General features: G+C 39.0%; 1 protein-coding gene across 2 annotated transcripts in view; it reads right to left on the bottom strand.

Moving 5' to 3' along the window:
• Positions 1–21,687, bottom strand: part of DENND4B (DENN domain containing 4B) — a 45,227-nt gene that overhangs the window by 6,170 nt on the left and 17,370 nt on the right. For both annotated transcript variants that reach the window (XM_056545557.1, XM_056545558.1), the window contains exons 5-20: positions 21,529–21,598; positions 21,265–21,434; positions 20,943–21,184; positions 20,375–20,441; positions 17,116–17,174; positions 15,917–16,061; positions 15,644–15,819; positions 15,382–15,482; positions 15,072–15,287; positions 14,149–14,294; positions 13,928–14,067; positions 13,725–13,848; positions 12,102–12,308; positions 6,690–6,818; positions 6,435–6,606; positions 1,285–1,470 (exon numbers count right to left, since the gene is read on the bottom strand). In XM_056545557.1, coding sequence (XP_056401532.1) covers positions 1,285–1,470; positions 6,435–6,606; positions 6,690–6,818; positions 12,102–12,308; positions 13,725–13,848; positions 13,928–14,067; positions 14,149–14,294; positions 15,072–15,287; positions 15,382–15,482; positions 15,644–15,819; positions 15,917–16,061; positions 17,116–17,174; positions 20,375–20,441; positions 20,943–21,184; positions 21,265–21,434; positions 21,529–21,598 — 2,350 coding nt within the window. The remainder of the gene's footprint in view (positions 1–1,284; positions 1,471–6,434; positions 6,607–6,689; positions 6,819–12,101; positions 12,309–13,724; positions 13,849–13,927; positions 14,068–14,148; positions 14,295–15,071; positions 15,288–15,381; positions 15,483–15,643; positions 15,820–15,916; positions 16,062–17,115; positions 17,175–20,374; positions 20,442–20,942; positions 21,185–21,264; positions 21,435–21,528; positions 21,599–21,687) is intronic.

Genomic DNA, 21,687 nt, shown 5'->3' with positions numbered 1-21,687 from the left:
TCATTTACTCAGCTGCCGGAAGACTTTTCTCTACCACATTCTTTTTCCTTTCGTTACCTGCAGCTGAGACATGAGCGAGTGACCCGACTGTCGGCCCCTCATTGGCAATAAATGAATTGTTCACTCGGGTCTCTACTAAAGGAGTTATATCGATATTATATAAGGAACTTATCATGAAGCCTTCCCCTTACTTGTTAGGGAGAAGTGGGAGGGACATGTGGGTCCCCTGTCTGATGAACAATGGGCACAGATTTTAACTATGACCCCGCGTCTGGGTGTGTCAGAGGCTCATTGGGTGTCCCAAGTTTTCTTGCTACACCGGGTATATCGCACCCCTGCCATTTTACACAAAATTGGGGTGCGCCTTGACTTGTTGTCCTAGATGCTCTAGGCCTGATGCCCAATTGCTTCATATGAAGTGGGACTGCGCTCCTCTTACACAGTTTTGGGCTGATGTGAGTCAGCTGCTAAGAAGAGTATTCGGGTGTATAGATGATTTAGATGAAGACAGTGGCTCAGATATTGGTATCAATAGAATTTTATATCAAGCCTGCAAGTTAATTGCACAACATTGGTTGAGAGCCTGTCCGCCTACTGTGTCCGAACTCATAACGGAAATAAACCATATTATTAGGTTAGAGAAGGGTGTTTATCTTCAGCAGAAGGCCATGCATAAGTTTGAGCTCATATGGGGACCTTGGATTGACACCCCGGGTCATTATACTTACGGAGGACTCCTATGGAAGTATTGTTGGGGGGAGTGGGATAATCTCCTTGTCTTTCTTTTCTACAGTGTTGCTCATTTGTTATCTGTCTTGTTCTCCTTTGTCAGTCTCATATTGTTGTATGTTCTATGGTAATGGAGCTCTCTTTGAGCTTCTGAGTGGGACTCCACTTGTACTTTCTCTGTGGTCCCTTGTAGATGTCCTCACCCACACCCTTGGCCGTCTGTCTTGAGTGGTGACCCTATTTAGATACTTCGCTATTGTTTAGTATATCTTGGTTGTTTTTTATCTATGCAGTGTATGTACGGATCAAACACTATTATTGCACTAATTTTCTATGTTGTGGTTCTTTTTTCATCCTTAGGGGAAGATACGGCACGGGAACCCAGGGGAGAGGGTTGATTTGTTTTGTTGTTTGTTTATAAAAAAAATAAATGTTCAATAACATTTTCTGATAAAAAAAAAAAAAGAAATCAAATCCATAAAACCATCCCAGCATGCATTGTGCTCCAACCGCTCTGCATCCAGTCCCAGCTCTGACTAGGTCCCTCTCACTTACGGTGCGTCACTCCCATTTCCAGTATACAGGTGTCACTCCGGGTACAACCAACGCTCCAGCTCTTCACCAGTTTCCCCGGAGGGGCGTCCTCGGGTCCCCGGCTGGTCTGGCTGGACCAAGTGGTCTGTCGCAGTAGGTTCAATCGTGGGGGCAAATCCCCGGAGCAGCTGTTATGCTTCCAACGATCTGTAGAACCGGAAAGATAAAGAGGAAAAGCATAAAGATATATCTGTAGGGTAGTGATGTCACTGTATATATATATATATATATATATATATATATATATATATATATATATATATATATATATATACTATAGGAGAAGACATAAGGATATATCTGTAGGGTAGTGATGTCACTGTATATATACTATAGGAGAAGACATAAGGATATATCTGTAGGGTAGTGATGTCACTGTATATATACTATAGGAGAAGACATAAGGATATATCTGTAGGGTAGTGATGTCACTGTATATATACTATAGGAGAAGACATAAGGATATATCTGTAGGGTAGTGATGTCACTGTGTGTGTATATATATATATATATATATATATATATTATAGGAGAAGACATAAAGATATATCTGTAGGGTAGTGATGTCACTGTATATATATATATATATATATATATATATATATATATATTATAGGAGAAGACATAAGGATATATCTGTAGGGTAGAGAGGTCACTGTATATATATTATACTATAGAAGACATAAGGATATATCTGTAGGGTAGTGATGTCACTGTATATATATTATACTATAGGAGAAGACATAAGGATATATCTGTAGGGTAGTGATGTCACTGTATATATATATATATATATATATACTATAGGAGAAGACATAAGGATATATCTGTAGGGTAGTGATGTCACTGTATATATTATACTATAGGAGAAGACATAAGGATATATCTGTAGGGTAGTGATGTCACTGTATATATATATACTATAGGAGAAGACATAAGGATATATCTGTAGGGTAGTGATGTCACTGTATATATATTATACTATAGGAGAAGACATAAGGATATATCTGTAGGGTAGTGATGTCACTGTATATATACTATAGGAGAAGACATAAGGATATATCTGTAGGGTAGTGATGTCACTGTATATATACTATAGGAGAAGACATAAGGATATATCTGTAGGGTAGTGATGTCACTGTATATATACTATAGGAGAAGACATAAGGATATATCTGTAGGGTAGTGATGTCACTGTGTGTGTATATATATATATATATATATATATATATATATATATTATAGGAGAAGACATAAAGATATATCTGTAGGGTAGTGATGTCACTGTATATATATATATATATATATATATATATATATATTATAGGAGAAGACATAAGGATATATCTGTAGGGTAGAGAGGTCACTGTATATATATTATACTATAGAAGACATAAGGATATATCTGTAGGGTAGTGATGTCACTGTATATATATTATACTATAGGAGAAGACATAAGGATATATCTGTAGGGTAGTGATGTCACTGTATATATATATATATATATATATACACTATAGGAGAAGACATAAGGATATATCTGTAGGGTAGTGATGTCACTGTATATATTATACTATAGGAGAAGACATAAGGATATATCTGTAGGGTAGTGATGTCACTGTATATATATATACTATAGGAGAAGACATAAGGATATATCTGTAGGGTAGTGATGTCACTGTATATATATTATACTATAGGAGAAGACATAAGGATATATCTGTAGGGTAGTGATGTCACTGTATATATACTATAGGAGAAGACATAAGGATATATCTGTAGGGTAGTGATGTCACTGTATATATATATACTATAGGAGAAGACATGAGGATATATCTGTAGGGTAGTGAGGTCACTGTATATATATTATACTATAGGAGAAGACATAAGGATATATCTGTAGGGTAGTGATGTCACTGTATATATACTATAGGAGAAGACATAAGGATATATCTGTAGGGTAGTGATGTCACTGTATATATATTATACTATAGGAGAAGACATAAGGATATATCTGTAGGGTAGTGATGTCACTGTATATATACTATAGGAGAAGACATCAGGATATATCTGTAGGGTGGTGAGGTCACTGTATATATATTATACTATAGGAGAAGACATAAGGATATATCTGTAGGGTAGTGATGTCACTGTATATTATTATACTATAGGAGAAGACATAAGGATATATCTGTAGGGTAGTGATGTCACTGTATATATACTATAGGAGAAGACATAAGGATATATCTGTAGGGTAGTGATGTCACTGTATATATATTATACTATAGGAGAAGACATAAGGATATATCTGTAGGGTAGTGATGTCACTGTATATATACTATAGGAGAAGACATAAGGATATATCTGTAGGGTAGTGAGGTCACTGTATATATACTATAGGAGAAGACATAAGGATAAATCTGTAGGGTAGTGATGTCACTGTATATATATTATACTATAGGAGAAGACATAAGGATATATCTGTAGGGTAGTGATGTCACTGTATATATATATATACTATAGGAGAAGACATAAGGATATATCTGTAGGGTAGTGATGTCACTGTATATATACTATAGGAGAAGACATAAGGATATATCTGTAGGGTAGTGATGTCACTGTATATATATATATACTATAGGAGAAGACATAAGGATATATCTGTAGGGTAGTGATGTCACTGTATATATATTATACTATAGGAGAAGACATAAGGATATATCTGTAGGGTAGTGATGTCACTGTATATATTATACTATAGGAGAAGACATAAGGATATATCTGTAGGGTAGTGAGGTCACTGTATATATACTATAGGAGAAGACATAAGGATATATCTGTAGGGTAGTGAGGTCACTGTATATATACTATAGGAGAAGACATAAGGATATATCTGTAGGGTAGTGATGTCACTGTATATATACTATAGGAGAAGACATAAGGATATATCTGTAGGGTAGTGATGTCACTGTATATATATTATACTATAGGAGAAGACATAAGGATATATCTGTAGGGTAGTGAGGTCACTGTATATATATTATACTATAGGAGAAGACATAAGGATATATCTGTAGGGTAGTGAGGTCACTGTATATATATATACTATAGGAGAAGACATAAGGATATATCTGTAGGGTAGTGATGTCACTGTATATATATATATATATATATATATATATATATATATATATACTATAGGAGAAGACATAAGGGTATATCTGTAGGGTAGTGATGTCACTGTATATATATTATACTATAGGAGAAGACATAAGGATATATCTGTATGGTAGTGATGTCACTGTATATATATATATATACTATAGGAGAAGACATAAGGATATATCTGTAGGGTAGTGATGTCACTGTATATATATTATACTATAGGAGAAGACATAAGGATATATCTGTAGGGTAGTGATGTCACTGTATATATATATATATACTATAGGAGAAGACATAAGGATATATCTGTAGGGTAGTGATGTCACTGTATATATATTATACTATAGGAGAAGACATAAGGATATATCTGTAGGGTAGTGATGTCACTGTATATATATATATACTATAGGAGAAGACATAAGGATATATCTGTAGGGTAGTGATGTCACTGTATATATATTATACTATAGGAGAAGACATAAGGATATATCTGTAGGGTAGTGATGTCACTGTATATATATTATACTATAGGAGAAGACATAAGGATATATCTGTAGGGTAGTGATGTCACTGTATATATATACTATAGGAGAAGACATAAGGATATATCTGTAGGGTAGTGAGGTCACTGTATATATACTATAGGAGAAGACATAAGGATATATCTGTAGGGTAGTGATGTCACTGTATATACACTATAGGAGAAGACATAAGGATATATCTGTAGGGTAGTGATGTCACTGTATATATACTATAGGAGAAGACATAAGGATATATCTGTAGGGTAGTGATGTCACTGTATATATACTATAGGAGAAGACATAAGGATATATCTGTAGGGTAGTGATGTCACTGTATATATTATACTATAGGAGAAGACATAAGGATATATCTGTAGGGTAGTGATGTCACTGTATATATATATATACTATAGGAGAAGACATAAGGATATATCTGTAGGGTAGTGATGTCACTGTATATATACTATAGGAGAAGACATAAGGATATATCTGTAGGGTAGTGATGTCACTGTATATATTATACTATAGGAGAAGACATAAGGATATATCTGTAGGGTAGTGATGTCACTGTATATATATTATACTATAGGAGAAGACATAAGAATATATCTGTAGGGTAGTGATGTCCCTGTATATATATTATACTATAGGAGAAGACATAAGGATATATCTGTAGGGTAGTGATGTCACTGTATATATATTATACTATAGAAGAAGACATAAGGATATATCTGTAGGGTAGTGATGTCACTGTATATATACTATAGGAGAAGACATAAGGATATATCTGTAGGGTAGTGATGTCCCTGTATATATACTATAGGAGAAGACATAAGAATATATCTGTAGGGTAGTGATGTCACTGTATATATACTATAGGAGAAGACATAAGGATATATCTGTAGGGTAGTGATGTCACTGTATATATATATATACTATAGGAGAAGACATAAGGATATATCTGTAGGGTAGTGAGGTCACTGTGTATATACTATAGGAGAAGACATAAGGATATATCTGTAGGGTAGTGATGTCACTGTATATATACTATAGGAGAAGACATAAGGATATATCTGTAGGGTAGTGATGTCACTGTATATATACTATAGGAGAAGACATGAGGATATATCTGTAGGGTAGTGAGGTCACTGTATATATATTATACTATAGGAGAAGACATAAGGATATATCTGTAGGGTAGTGAGGTCACTGTATATATACTATAGGAGAAGACATAAGGATATATCTGTAGGGTAGTGAGGTCACTGTATATATACTATAGGAGAAGACATGAGGATATATCTGTAGGGTAGTGAGGTCACTGTATATATACTATAGGAGAAGACATGAGGATATATCTGTAGGGTAGTGAGGTCACTGTGTATATATATATACTATAGGAGGTCGGGGTTGGGGATCTCTCACCTCTCGCCCTGTTTTTAGACATGTCATCACTTTGCGGAGGGGTTTCACCCCCCGGCTGTTTGTGACGGAGGGGCTGACGGAACTGGGCGGCCCCAAGGACCACGTTTCTTAGTTTGGCCCAGTGGAGTCTTCCACTCTGATTGCTGGACGGCCACTTGCTCTCCAGCACAGCCTGCGGAGGATACAAAGTGGTAGTAAGATCCGCACGTCCTGCCCCCGACCCCATACATTTTATATCATTTTCTTACAATGCACCTTATTGTAATACCCATATGTGATGGCGTTTGGGACGATCCCAGCTTTTCTCATCTCCAGCATGACGCGCACAGCCAACACCGGCTCTCCATACTGACCGCAGAGCTGCATCAGGATACGGTAACAAACCTGCCGAGAGACATAAGGACGCGGGAGATTACATTACATTGGGGTCTATAGACGTATAATTATTGTTATATAAGGACACTGGAGAGGACATTACATTGGGGTCTATAGAGATATAATTATTGTTATATAAGGACACAGGAGAGGACATTACATTGGGGTCTATAGATATATAATTATTGTTATATAAGGACACGGGAGATGACATTACATTGGGGTCTATAGATATATAATTATTGTTATATAAGGACACTGGAGATGACATTACATTGGGGTCTATAGATATATAATTATTGTTATATAAGGACACTGGAGAGGACATTACATTGGGGTCTATAGAGATATAATTATTGTTATATAAGGACACTGGAGATGACATTACATTGGGGTCTATAGATGTATAATTATTGTTATATAAGGACACTGGAGATGACATTACATTGGGGTCTATAGAGATATAATTATTGTTATATAAGGACACTGGAGATGACATTACATTGGGGTCTATAGAGATATAATTATTGTTATATAAGGACACTGGAGATGACATTACATTGGGGTCTATAGAGATATAATTATTGTTATATAAGGACACTGGAGATGACATTACATTGGGGTCTATAGAGATATAATTATTGTTATATAAGGACACTGGAGATGACATTACATTGGGGTCTATAGATGTATAATTATTGTTATATAAGGACACTGGAGATGACATTACATTGGGGTCTATAGACGTATAATTATTGTTATATAAGGACACTGGAGATGACATTACATTGGGGTCTATAGATATATAATTATTGTTATATAAGGACACTGGAGATGACATTACATTGGGGTCTATAGAGATATAATTATTGTTATATAAGGACACTGGAGATGACATTACATTGGAGTCTATAGATGTATAATTATTGTTATATAAGGACACTGGAGATGACATTACATTGGGGTCTATAGATATATATATTATTGTTATATAAGGACACTGGAGATGACATTACATTGGGGTCTATAGATATATAATTATTGTTATATAAGGACACTGGAGATGACATTACATTGGGGTCTATAGAGATATATATTATTGTTATATAAGGACACTGGAGATGACATTACATTGGGGTCTATAGAGATATAATTATTGTTATATAAGGACACTGGAGATGATATTACATTGGGGTCTATAGATACATAATTATTGTTATATAAAGGACGCGGGAGATGATATTACATTGGGGTCTATAGATATATGATTATTGTTATATAAGGACACTGGAGAGGACATTACATTGGGGTCTATAGATATATAATTATTGTTATATAAGGACACTGGAGAGGACATTACATTGGGGTCTATAGATATATATATTATTGTTATATAAGGACACTGGAGATGACATTACATTGGGGTCTATAGAGATATAATTATTGTTATATAAGGACACTGGAGATGACATTACATTGGGGTCTATAGAGATATAATTATTGTTGTATAAGGACACTGGAGAGGACATTACATTGGGGTCTATAGAGATATAATTATTGTTATATAAGGACACTGGAGAGGACATTACATTGGGGTCTATAGATATAATTATTGTTATATAAGGACACTGGAGATGACATTACATTGGGGTCTATAGATATAATTATTGTTATATAAGGACACTGGAGATGACATTACATTGGGGTCTATAGAGATATAATTATTGTTATATAAGGACACTGGAGATGACATTACATTGGGGTCTATAGATATATAATTATTGTTATATAAGGACACTGGAGATGACATTACATTGGGGTCTATAGATATATAATTATTGTTATATAAGGACACTGGAGATGACATTACATTGGGGTCTATAGAGATATATATTATTGTTATATAAGGACACTGGAGATGACATTACATTGGGGTCTATAGATATAATTATTGTTATATAAGGACACTGGAGATGACATTACATTGGGGTCTATAGATATATAATTATTGTTATATAAGGACACTGGAGATGACATTACATTGGGGTCTATAGAGATATAATTATTGTTATATAAGGACACTGGAGATGACATTACATTGGGGTCTATAGAGATATAATTATTGTTATATAAGGACACTGGAGATGACATTACATTGGGGTCTATAGAGATATAATTATTGTTATATAAGGACACTGGAGATGACATTACATTGGGGTCTATAGAGATATAATTATTGTTATATAAGGACACTGGAGAGGACATTACATTGGGGTCTATAGATGTATAATTATTGTTATATAAGGACACTGGAGATGACATTACATTGGGGTCTATAGATGTATAATTATTGTTATATAAGGACACTGGAGATGACATTACATTGGGGTCTATAGAGATATAATTATTGTTATATAAGGACACTGGAGATGACATTACATTGGGGTCTATAGATATATAATTATTGTTATATAAGGACACTGGAGAGGACATTACATTGGGGTCTATAGAGATATAATTATTGTTATATAAGGACACTGGAGATGACATTACATTGGGGTCTATAGAGATATAATTATTGTTATATAAGGACACTGGAGAGGACATTACATTGGGGTCTATAGAGATATAATTATTGTTATATAAGGACACTGGAGAGGACATTACATTGGGGTCTATAGAGATATAATTATTGTTATATAAGGACACTGGAGAGGACATTACATTGGGGTCTATAGATATATAATTATTGTTATATAAGGACACTGGAGATGACATTACATTGGGGTCTATAGATATATAATTATTGTTATATAAGGACACTGGAGAGGACATTACATTGGGGTCTATAGATATATAATTATTGTTATATAAGGACACAGGAGATGACATTACATTGGGGTCTATAGAGATATAATTATTGTTATATAAGGACACTGGAGAGGACATTACATTGGGGTCTATAGATATATAATTATTGTTATATAAGGACACTGGAGATGACATTACATTGGGGTCTATAGATATATATATATTATTGTTATATAAGGACACTGGAGATGATATTACATTGGGGTCTATAGATATATAATTATTGTTATATAAGGACACTGGAGATGACATTACATTGGGGTCTATAGATATATATATATTATTGTTATATAAGGACACTGGAGAGGACATTACATTGGGGTCTATAGATATATAATTATTGTTATATAAGGACACTGGAGATGACATTACATTGGGGTCTATAGAGATATAATTATTGTTATATAAGGACACTGGAGATGACATTACATTGGGGTCTATAGATATATATATATTATTGTTATATAAGGACACTGGAGATGATATTACATTGGGGTCTATAGATATATAATTATTGTTATATAAGGACACTGGAGATGACATTACATTGGGGTCTATAGATATATATATATTATTGTTATATAAGGACACTGGAGAGGACATTACATTGGGGTCTATAGATATATAATTATTGTTATATAAGGACACTGGAGATGACATTACATTGGGGTCTATAGAGATATAATTATTGTTATATAAGGACACTGGAGATGACATTACATTGGGGTCTATAGACGTATAATTATTGTTATATAAGGACACTGGAGATGACATTACATTGGGGTCTATAGAGATATAATTATTGTTATATAAGGACACTGGAGATGACATTACATTGGGGTCTATAGATATATAATTACTGTTATATAAGGACACTGGAGATGACATTACATTGGGGTCTATAGAGATATAATTATTGTTATATAAGGACACAGGAGATGACATTACATTGGGGTCTATAGACATTTATGATTATTGTTATATAAGGACACAGGAGATGACATTACATTGGGGTCTATAGACATTTATGATTATTGTTATATAAGGACACTGGAGATGACATTACATTGGGGTCTATAGACATTTATGATTATTGTTATATAAGGACACTGGAGATGATATTACATTGGGGTCTATAGATATATAATTATTGTTATATAAGGACACTGGAGATGACATTACATTGGGGTCTATAGATATATATATATTATTGTTATATAAGGACACTGGAGAGGACATTACATTGGGGTCTATAGATATATAATTATTGTTATATAAGGACACTGGAGATGACATTACATTGGGGTCTATAGAGATATAATTATTGTTATATAAGGACACTGGAGATGACATTACATTGGGGTCTATAGATATATATATATTATTGTTATATAAGGACACTGGAGATGATATTACATTGGGGTCTATAGATATATAATTATTGTTATATAAGGACACTGGAGATGACATTACATTGGGGTCTATAGATATATATATATTATTGTTATATAAGGACACTGGAGAGGACATTACATTGGGGTCTATAGATATATAATTATTGTTATATAAGGACACTGGAGATGACATTACATTGGGGTCTATAGATGTATAATTATTGTTATATAAGGACACTGGAGATGACATTACATTGGGGTCTATAGAGATATATAATTATTGTTATATAAGGACACTGGAGAGGACATTACATTGGGGTCTATAGATATATAATTATTGTTATATAAGGACACTGGAGATGACATTACATTGGGGTCTATAGAGATATAATTATTGTTATATAAGGACACTGGAGATGACATTACATTGGGGTCTATAGACGTATAATTATTGTTATATAAGGACACTGGAGAGGACATTACATTGGGGTCTATAGATATATAATTACTGTTATATAAGGACACTGGAGATGACATTACATTGGGGTCTATAGAGATATAATTATTGTTATATAAGGACACTGGAGATGACATTACATTGGGGTCTATAGACATTTATGATTATTGTTATATAAGGACACAGGAGATGACATTACATTGGGGTCTATAGACATTTATGATTATTGTTATATAAGGACACTGGAGATGACATTACATTGGGGTCTATAGACATTTATGATTATTGTTATATAAGGACACTGGAGAGGACATTACATTGGGGTCTATAGATATATAATTATTGTTATATAAGGACACTGGAGATGACATTACATTGGGGTCTATAGGTATATAATTATTGTTATATAAGGACACTGGAGATGATATTACATTGGGGTCTATAGACATTTATGATTATTGTTATATAAGGACACTGGAGATGACATTACATTGGGGTCTATAGACATTTATGATTATTGTGCCCTATAGGGGAGCGGCCCTACCGTGGGGTCTCACTGCACACGCTCACCTCATCAGGTAAAACCACATTCTTGGTCTCCATCTGTTTCAGGGCGTCGTATGCCGTCTGCAGAGCTCGCACCTTGGAGGCTGTCGCTCTGACAAATGTGGGCAGGTAGATGAACCACAACCCATAGCAGTGCCCCAGGAGGCATTTAGCCCACATTTCAGGCATGGAAGAATAGATATGGGCAACGCGCTGTGCGGATTTGATCTCCTGAGACACAGAATGAAGAGAGTTGTAGGGACAGGGGTTAGCACTTCACAAGGTTACAATGATAAAGGGGTACTCTACTCTACTTAAACAGGCAGGGTCACTTTAAGCAGCTGAAATGGTCATCCCTAGACGCTGGAGATCTTCCTCCTACCTAGGAGGAATGGTTCACTGAGATCACACATGTCCAACATATGGAGGATCTGCTCTCATCCCTATAGACGTGAATCACTATGGAGCTACCTGGAGCCCTTGGGTGGATTTTTGCTCCTCCTGGACTTACCGCACGCTGTCCTTTATGATCGCAGCACCACGAGTGGGATGGAAGTGTCGCCCCCTTGCTTTTTTCCTTGGACTTTTTTGTGGTTTACCTCGGGCTGCCTGGTAGCCGTTCTCCTGATCACCTTGTCTTTTGGCTTCTTTAGTGGGATTCCCTCGGTCTCGCTCCTAATCTTTCGTCTTCTCTCTCCTGTTGTCTGGTTGGTTGTCCGTTCACTTCTTCTTTTCTCTCTCTGTGGTTTGACGACCTTGTTTTTCCATATTAATGTAGTCATGTTTTGTCCTTGGGCTGGCCATCTTTCTTTGTCTGTTTTATTTCCTATAATGTTTATCTATTCATATAATCTGGTTATGTATGACCAATTTCCTATTTGTATTATTTGTTTGGGATACACTTTTGGCACTTGGTCTGTCCCTACTTGTCCTGCACCGGCTAACAATGTTTGCTGTATAATCCTTAAACTTGTTCTTGCATTAAAAAAAAAAACAACAAAAAAACAAACCTTTTGACATGATGTAGAGACAAGTCAAAAATTTTGATCGGTGATGATCTGAGTGTTCAGACCCCGACTGATAACCAAAATGAGCCAGAAGAAGACCTCGCTCATTCCAGTGATCGGTGAAGATCTGAACACTCAGACCCTGACCGATGATAACTTTTCACTTTTCCCCAGGATATTTGAACAGTTTTCTAACTTCTTATTCTTTTGAATAGGGGATAAGTGTCTGATCGCGGGGGTCCGATTGCTAGGACTACAGGCCATATCCTGTATGGGGCTCCATCTCTCACAACTTCATGCAGGATCAATTGCATCTTTCCAGTCTGCTTCGGCCTTCACCCTCGGAAACGCGCTCTCGTTGTACATAAATGACGGCCTGCTCAGCCAATCACTGGCCAAGACAGGACCCCGTTTTGTCCAGTCTTTGGCCAAGCAGGCCAGTTCAGCACCAGTGAATCTCAGAGAGTGGTGGCTGGAGAGTACTGGACCCTGCATGAAGAGGTGAGGGATGGAGCCCCATACAGAATATCACAGGTAGTCCCAGTGGTCGTATCCCCTGAGGTCAGATACTGATCCCCTATTCAAAGAATAGGGTGATACATTTTAATTAAGTGGAGCACCCCTTTAATGTCTTCCTTACCTGTTTGGTCCGCCGTGGTGCTGGACTGCTGGGGGCGCTGGTTTTTAGCTGACTCTGTGGTGCCATAAGAAAGTCCTGTGGCAGCTCAAACAACTCTCTCTGGAGAATGGGGAAGCTTTCATATCTGCAGTGATAAAAAGCATAAAGTGAGCACAAACTTATACAGACAGATAGCAAATGGGGAGAAAAACCACATGTCTGACTTGTATTGAGCCGGCGGTTCGGTTCCATCCGGGTCCATCGGTTCCTCTGCTGGCATGATAAACACTGTATGCTCACTGCGGTGAGACTCATCCAGCTCCACTAAGTGCAGGTCCTCCATCTTTTCCCCATCCACTTGCACCTAGAAAGCAAAGTATAGGAAGTTAAAGGAGTGGGGTGAGGGAGTATAAATGGGGAGGACACCGAGGGGCGGCTCACCTACCTTCTCAACACAATTATCGAAAAACTCTAGTGAAGCGTGACGGTCACTGACAAAGGAGCAATCCTCAATGAACTGCATAAACATCTGCGTCTTCACCATCTGGGAGTAGAACTTCTGGTAAGTGCGCTCTCTGGATTTCCTGAATCCTGCAGTGATAAGTAATGTCTCATTGACCAGTTATGTCTCATTGACCAGTTATTTCTCATTCACCAGTTATGTCTCATTCGCCAGCTCATTCACCAGCTATGTCTCATTGACCAGTTATGTCTCATTGACCAGTTATGTCTCATTCGCCAGCTATGTCCCATTCGCCATCTCATTCACCAGCTCATTCACCAGCTATGTCTCATTCGCCAGCTATGTCTCATTCGCCAGCTATGTCTCATTCGCCAGCTATGTCTCATTCGCCAGCTATGTCTCATTCGCCAGCTATGTCTCATTCGCCAGCTATGTCTCATTCGCCAGCTATGTCTCATTCGCCAGCTATGCCTCATTCGCCAGCTATGCCTCATTCGCCAGCTATGCCTCATTCGCCAGCTATGCCTCATTCGCCAGCTATGCCTCATTCGCCAGCTATGCCTCATTCGCCAGCTATGTCTCATTCACCTGCTAGGTCTCATTCACCAGCTAGGTCTCATTCACCTGCTAGGTCTCATTCACCTGCTAGGTCTCATTCACCTATTGTCTCATTCACCTATTATGTCTCATTCACCTATTATGTCTCATTCACCTATTATGTCTCATTCACCTATTATGTCTCATTCACCTATTATGTCTCATTCACCTATTATGTCTCATTCACCTATTATGTCTCATTCACCTATTATGTCTCATTCACCTATTATGTCTCATTCACCTATTATGTCTCATTCACCTATTATGTCTCATTCACCTGTTGTGGCTCCTTTTATCAGCCCACCTACCCTCCAGGTTGAAGAGGTTACTGGAGTCCCGCGTCTTCTCTGAAGGGGCCTGTGTGATTGGTAACAGATAGGAGCGGTAGCCTTTGAAGAGACAAGCCATGAAGCGCAGGAAAGCGGCGCGCACGTCTAACTCCAGCTGCGTCCGACGTCCGTAGATCAGGTCGTAATCTTTTAGCAGAAATTCTAAAGAAGCTTCTTCCATGGGCTTGTTATACACTGGAGGGATAAAAGCAATAATCTGATTGGCCCAGGAAAGTGGTGGTGGTGGTGGTGGTGGTGGTGGGGGGGGGGGGGACAGGCCCGGCCTTACTCTCGTCCAGCTGCTTGTGCAGGTCGCTCAGGCAGTTGCGCAGAACTTTGCAGGGCTTGCGGGGCAATGTCTGGTATGATGGGATTTTCTTTTCTTCACTCCTAAAAGAAACATAGAAGAAAACTATGGAGACGAGCAGCAGCGGCATTTAGTGGTTGTCACCAATGTCTAATGCCTGTCAGTATATTTCTATCCCCCATGACATGTGCCCCTCACCCCTTACATTTACCCTCCTGCAACTCCATCCTACACGAGCGCTTACTGGAACAGAGTGTTGGTGTCGAGGTCCACACACAGGACATCTTGGGGTGGGTCATGGAGGTCAAAGTAGCTGGAATGGATCCCCACAATGAATGGTACAGGGGCAGAGAGGACGTCAGAGAGAGTGAGGGGGCACAGAGGGATGTAAGGGCACTGCCAGCGAAGGGGAAAGATGATCTGCAGAGACAAAAAAAAAGGGGGAACAATACAGGTCTGCACCCCACAGGTCAGCACCTCGTCCCCACCAATGTATCTGACTGTGAGGACTACGCACAGACACCAGGGCTTCTCCAACGCTGGTCAGCACGTCCGGCCTCTGCGAGTGGATCAGAAGCTTCTGCTCAGTGAGTACGGCCAAGAGTAAAGTCACCGCGTTCTCCGGACCAAGATTCTGCAGGAACGTCACGTAACTGGCTCCACTGCAACATCATAGATGAAAGAGGAGATATATATATATATATATATACACACACAACCTGATCTATAACACATCACTATATATATATATATATATATATATATATATATGACTGTATATACAACCTGATCTATAACACATCACTATATATATATATGACTGTATATACAACCTGATCTATAACACATCACTATATATATATATATGACTGTATATACAACCTGATCTATAACACATCACTATATATATATATATGACTGTATATACAACCTGATCTATAACACATCACTATATATATAAATATATATATATATATATGACTGTATATACAACCTGATCTATAACACATCACTATATATATATATATATATATATATATATATATATATATATATATATGACTGTATATACAACCTGATCTTTAACACATCACTATATGACTGTATATACAACCTGATCTATAACACATCACTATATATATATGACTGTATATACAACCTGATCTATAACACATCACTATATATATATGACTGTATATACAACCTGATCTATAACACATCACTATATATATATGACTGTATATACAACCTGATCTATAACACATCACTATATATATATATATATATATATGACTGTATATACAACCTGACCTATAACACATCACTATATATATATATATATATATATATATATATGACTGTATATACAACCTGATCTATAACACATCACTATATATATATATATATATATATATATATATATATATATATATATGACTGTATACACAACCTGATCTATAACACATCACTATATATATATATATATATATATATATATATATATATATATATATATATATATATATATGACTGTATACACAACCTGATCTATAACACATCACTATATATACATGACTGTATACACAACCTGATCTATAACACATCACTATATATATATGACTGTATATACAACCTGATCTATAACACATCACTATATATCTATATGACTGTATACACATGACCATATACTGTATGTATGATGTACAATACACTGACCTGAGGGGTAGAGGTGAGGACACGGGTTGGCACAGGAGAACGTTATCATATGGAGACATCTGGAGAGTAAGACAATAAATCAGTGTACGGCTGCGTTCACACTGACGTCCGCTCCATCACAGATTCCGTTTATTTTGCACAGTATGACCGGACTATAATATATATAATAATAATATAATATACTGACCGACCCCACTGAAGTCAATAAGATCTCTCAGGATCTGTCGGTGTCCATTGTGTAATGGACTGTAAAGACCCCTGGGGCGTATACAGAGGGGGGACATGGAAACATGAACCCCCTTCTCTCTTTGGGGGGTTTTGATGTATGCTGCCCCCTTCTTTTAATTATCTGTACCTTAACGCAGATACCGCATGGATGTTTGTTATGGGGGTCGGCTCCTGATTGGCTGCGGCTCCAGGAGCGGGACCCCCTTTAAAAGGCAGGTTTTTTCGTGTGCGTAGCCATTTCAATGGTGGAGATTCAAGCCCCTCCCTCTTTTTTTGTTTTATTTATATATTTAACAAAAAAAAAAAAGAGAGAGAGATATTTGTATATATATATATATATTGCTCAAAAAAATAAAGGGAACACTTAAACAACACAATGTAACTCCAAGTCACTGAAGCAACACTGATTGACAATCAATTTCACATGGAACAGACAACAGGTGGAAATTATAGGCAATTAGCAAGACACCCCCCAATAAAGGAGTGCTTCTGCAGGTGGTGACCACAGACCACTTCTCAGTTCCTAAGCTTCCTGGCTGATGTTTTGGTCACTTTTGAATGCTGGTGGTGCTTTCACTCTAGTGGTGGCATGAGACGGAGTCTACAACCCACACAAGTGGCTCAGGTAGTGCAGCTCATCCAGGATGGCACATCAATGCGAGCTGTGGCAAGTAGGTTTGTTGTGTCTGTCAGCGTAGTGTCCAGAGCATGGAGGCGCTACCAGGAGACAGGCCAGTATATCAGGAGACGTGGAGGAGGCCGTAGGAGGGCAACAACCCAGCAGCAGGACCGCTACCTCCGCCTTTGGATAAGGAGGAGCAGGAGGAGCACTGCCAGAGCCCTGCAAAATGACCTCCAGCAGGCCACAAATGAGCATGTGTCCACTCAAACGGTCAGAAACAGACTCCATGAGGGTGGTATGAGGGCCCGACAATCACAGGTGGGGGTTGTACTTTCTGCCCAACACCGTGCAGGACGTTTGGCATTTGCCAGAGAACACCAAGATTGGCAAATTCACTACTGGCGCCCTGTGCTCTTCACAGATGAAAGCAGGTTCACACTGAGCACATGTGACAGACGAGACAGTCTGGAGACGCCGTGCAGAACGTTCTACTGCCTGCAACATCCTCCAGCATGACCGGTTTGGCGGTGGGCCAGTAATGGTGTGGGGTGGCATTTCTTTGGGGGGCCGCACAGCCCTCCATGTACTTGCCAGAGGTAGCCTGACTGCCATTAGGTACCAAGATGAGATCCTCAGACCCCTTGTGAGACCATATTCTGGTTGGGTTGTCCCTGGGTTCCTCCTAATACAAGACAATGCTAGACCTCATGTGGCTGGAGTGTGTCAGCAGTTCCTACAAGAGGAAGGCATTGATGCTATGGACTGGCCGCCCGTTCCCCTGAATCCGATTGAGCACATCTGGGACGTCTCGCTCCATCCACCACAGACTGTCCAGGAGTTGGCGGATGCTTTAGTCCAGGTCTGGGAGGACATCCCTCAGGAGACCATCCTCCACCTCATCAGGAGCATGCCCAGGCGGGGAGGTCATACGGGCACGTTAAGGCCACACACACTACTGAGCCTCATTGGGACTTGTATTAAGGACATTACATAAAGTTGGATCGGCCTGTAGTGGGGTTTTCCACTGTGATTTTGAGGATGACTCCATATCCAGACCTCCAGGGGGTGAAACATTTCATTTCCATTGATAATTTTTGTGGGATTTTGTTGTCAGCGCATTCAACTATGTAAAGAGGAAAGGATTTCATACGATTAGTTCATTCAGATCTAGGATGCGTTATCTTAGTGTTCACTTTATTTTTTTGAGCAGTGTAATATATATATATATATATTTTTTTTTTTATTTATTTATAGATAATGTACTTTATTATTTATTTAAGTATTTTTCTGTATTTATATGTATTTTTATTATTCAATATCAGTTAACATTACATTTTAATTATTTTCTTTCTCCATTTTATGTTGCAATGTTTATGGTGGGGGGGGGGGGTTTAGTTGCCTGCTTGGTTATCACGGGTGAAAAGTTATTATTTTATATATTTATTATTCACTTTGGTTTCATCTATATATTTATTAATGTTGTATTTTAATATTAATAAAAAGTGGCGGGCTTTATCAACCCACAATTATTCTTGTCTGGTCTCTTATTTGTTTTCGGTAAGCTTTGCATGGATTTAGTGGAGTTCTATGTTTCCATGACAGGCTGAGATTTCTGTCCCAAACGGAGTCCGACACGAATGTGAACCGAACCTTAGACCGTGACCTATGTCCAACCCAGTGACCCAAACATGTATTCTGTGCTGCGGGTTCAGTGCAGGCTGCAATGTAATACCAGGGGCCCGAGATCACTCAGTCACTTATCAATATGGCCCTTGATATTGTGAAAATCCTTATGACAGGGGAAGGTGCCCGACAGTCGGGGGATCCATGGCGGTCGTCTTCTTAGTGCCCACACTCTTACAGAAGGCCCCCGACTGGAATCAACACTGCAGCTGGAGGATGTATTCTGTACATGGGTCTCCATCTCTCCAGCAGAACGGCGGAAAAATCTGAATTTAACTATAAGGGTAGAGTCAGACGTAACGGATCCGCAACGCAAAATACCAGACACATTTTGTGCCTCCAGCTGTTGCCACCCCCCTTTCCCCCGCCTCTGGCCTGTTCGCAGTGGCAATCCGCCGCTACGAACAGTCACACAGGGGGCCTGCGAGTCGCCGGGTCTACTTAGACATCGCCGAGCAGCCTCACATGCGCGGTGCACTCAGACATCACGGCTGCTCCGCGATGTCAGAGTGCATTCGCCGACTCGCAGGCCCCCTGTGTGGCTGCTTTTAGCGGCGGATTGCTGCTGCGAGCAGGCCAGGTATGGGAGAAGGGGGGGGTGGAAACAGCTGGAGGCACAAAATGGGACGGGTCACCGGCAGATCTGCAGCGTAAAATATGCTGCAGATCCGTTACGTGTCACCCTACCCTAATACACATCTTATAGTGAGACTGAGCGGTACCCACCTGGATGAGGATGCGGGGTCTCTGAGGGGAAGGGAAAGGAACATTGAACATGAAGTTTGAGATGTGTCTGTAAAAAGAAGAGAAAATAATCAGTTTCGCTTTATATGCTAAGTTAGTGTTTCCCAACCAGGGTGACTCCAGCTGTTGCAAAACTACAACTCCAAGCATGCCCGGACAGCCGAAGGCTGTCCGGGCATGCTTGGAGTTGTAGTTTTGCAACAGCTGGAGGCACCCTGGTTGGGAAACACAGTGGCAATTTATAATTAGGGGCGCAGGAAAACCTAAAAAATCTTTTCACTTGTTTTTATCTGCCTACTACAGTATACATATTATTTTAAAGTAAAGCCCCCCCCCCCCCAAAAACAAAAATTTTTGGGTCATTTTGCCAAACACTTTTTTAACCTCCATTGGCTAATTGGGGTCTATGAATATGTTTGCGCCAATCTCTATCTCAAGTACAACCACATGGACAGTGGAGTCTATGGGTTACAGTGATAGATCTACCACTCAGTGACCACAGAAAAGCTGGGTGATGGCAGCCATGTTGGTTATCGTCTGGAGGACTCACTTCTCTATGGGGAGCACGTGGGGACCGGAGATGGAATATCGATAAATGAACGTCAGGAACTTCTGGAACACGTCAAAGAACGGCCATCGGGAAAGGACGCAGATGCTCTTCTTGGTCTGGACGGACTTACTGCTCACCGGACGCTTGTCCACTACGCTGAGGAGGCCGAGCCGCTGGCACTGCTTCTCGGTCAGGTTCTCTCGGGGGTACTGCTCGTAGAACTGGATGGCGGCGCAGTAAACCTGTGGGAAGAAGGTGGTGTCAATCCGAAAACCACTCATGTAAGTAAAGCTCATTGGCTGCACCGCCAGGGACCTCTCACCTTGTCTCCCGAAGCGCCGGTCAGGACAAAGGTGGAAAAGACGGGAAGGTGGTACTTGGTGTTCAGGGACCAGCTCTCTATGGTGGCTCCCATCGGAAGACAGAACATCGGGACCAATTCCGGAAAAGGGAACATTTCACTGTCTGTCTCAGGAAATCGGCTGATCACCCCTGAAGACAACAAAGGGTTACAGCCAGGCGTCCGGACCATCTGCTGACATACATGAAGATCATGGTGCATGCAACAAACCGACAGGGGACTGACCTGCTTCATACACCAGGCTGTGCACTTTGCCCATCGCTTTCTTGTAGCAGAGGAAAAGAGCCGGACCAAACTGAAGGGCAGAGAAGAGAACAGGATGATTACACCTATACCGAATTATACCGGGGCTTATCCTGCACTCACTATTCTGCTGTTACATCA

This window comes from Hyla sarda, chromosome 11, assembly GCF_029499605.1.
Source record: "Hyla sarda isolate aHylSar1 chromosome 11, aHylSar1.hap1, whole genome shotgun sequence".
NCBI lineage: Eukaryota > Metazoa > Chordata > Amphibia > Anura > Hylidae > Hyla > Hyla sarda.
Note: the sequence above shows the minus strand (reverse complement) of the source record. Positions and strands in the feature narration are given on the sequence as shown.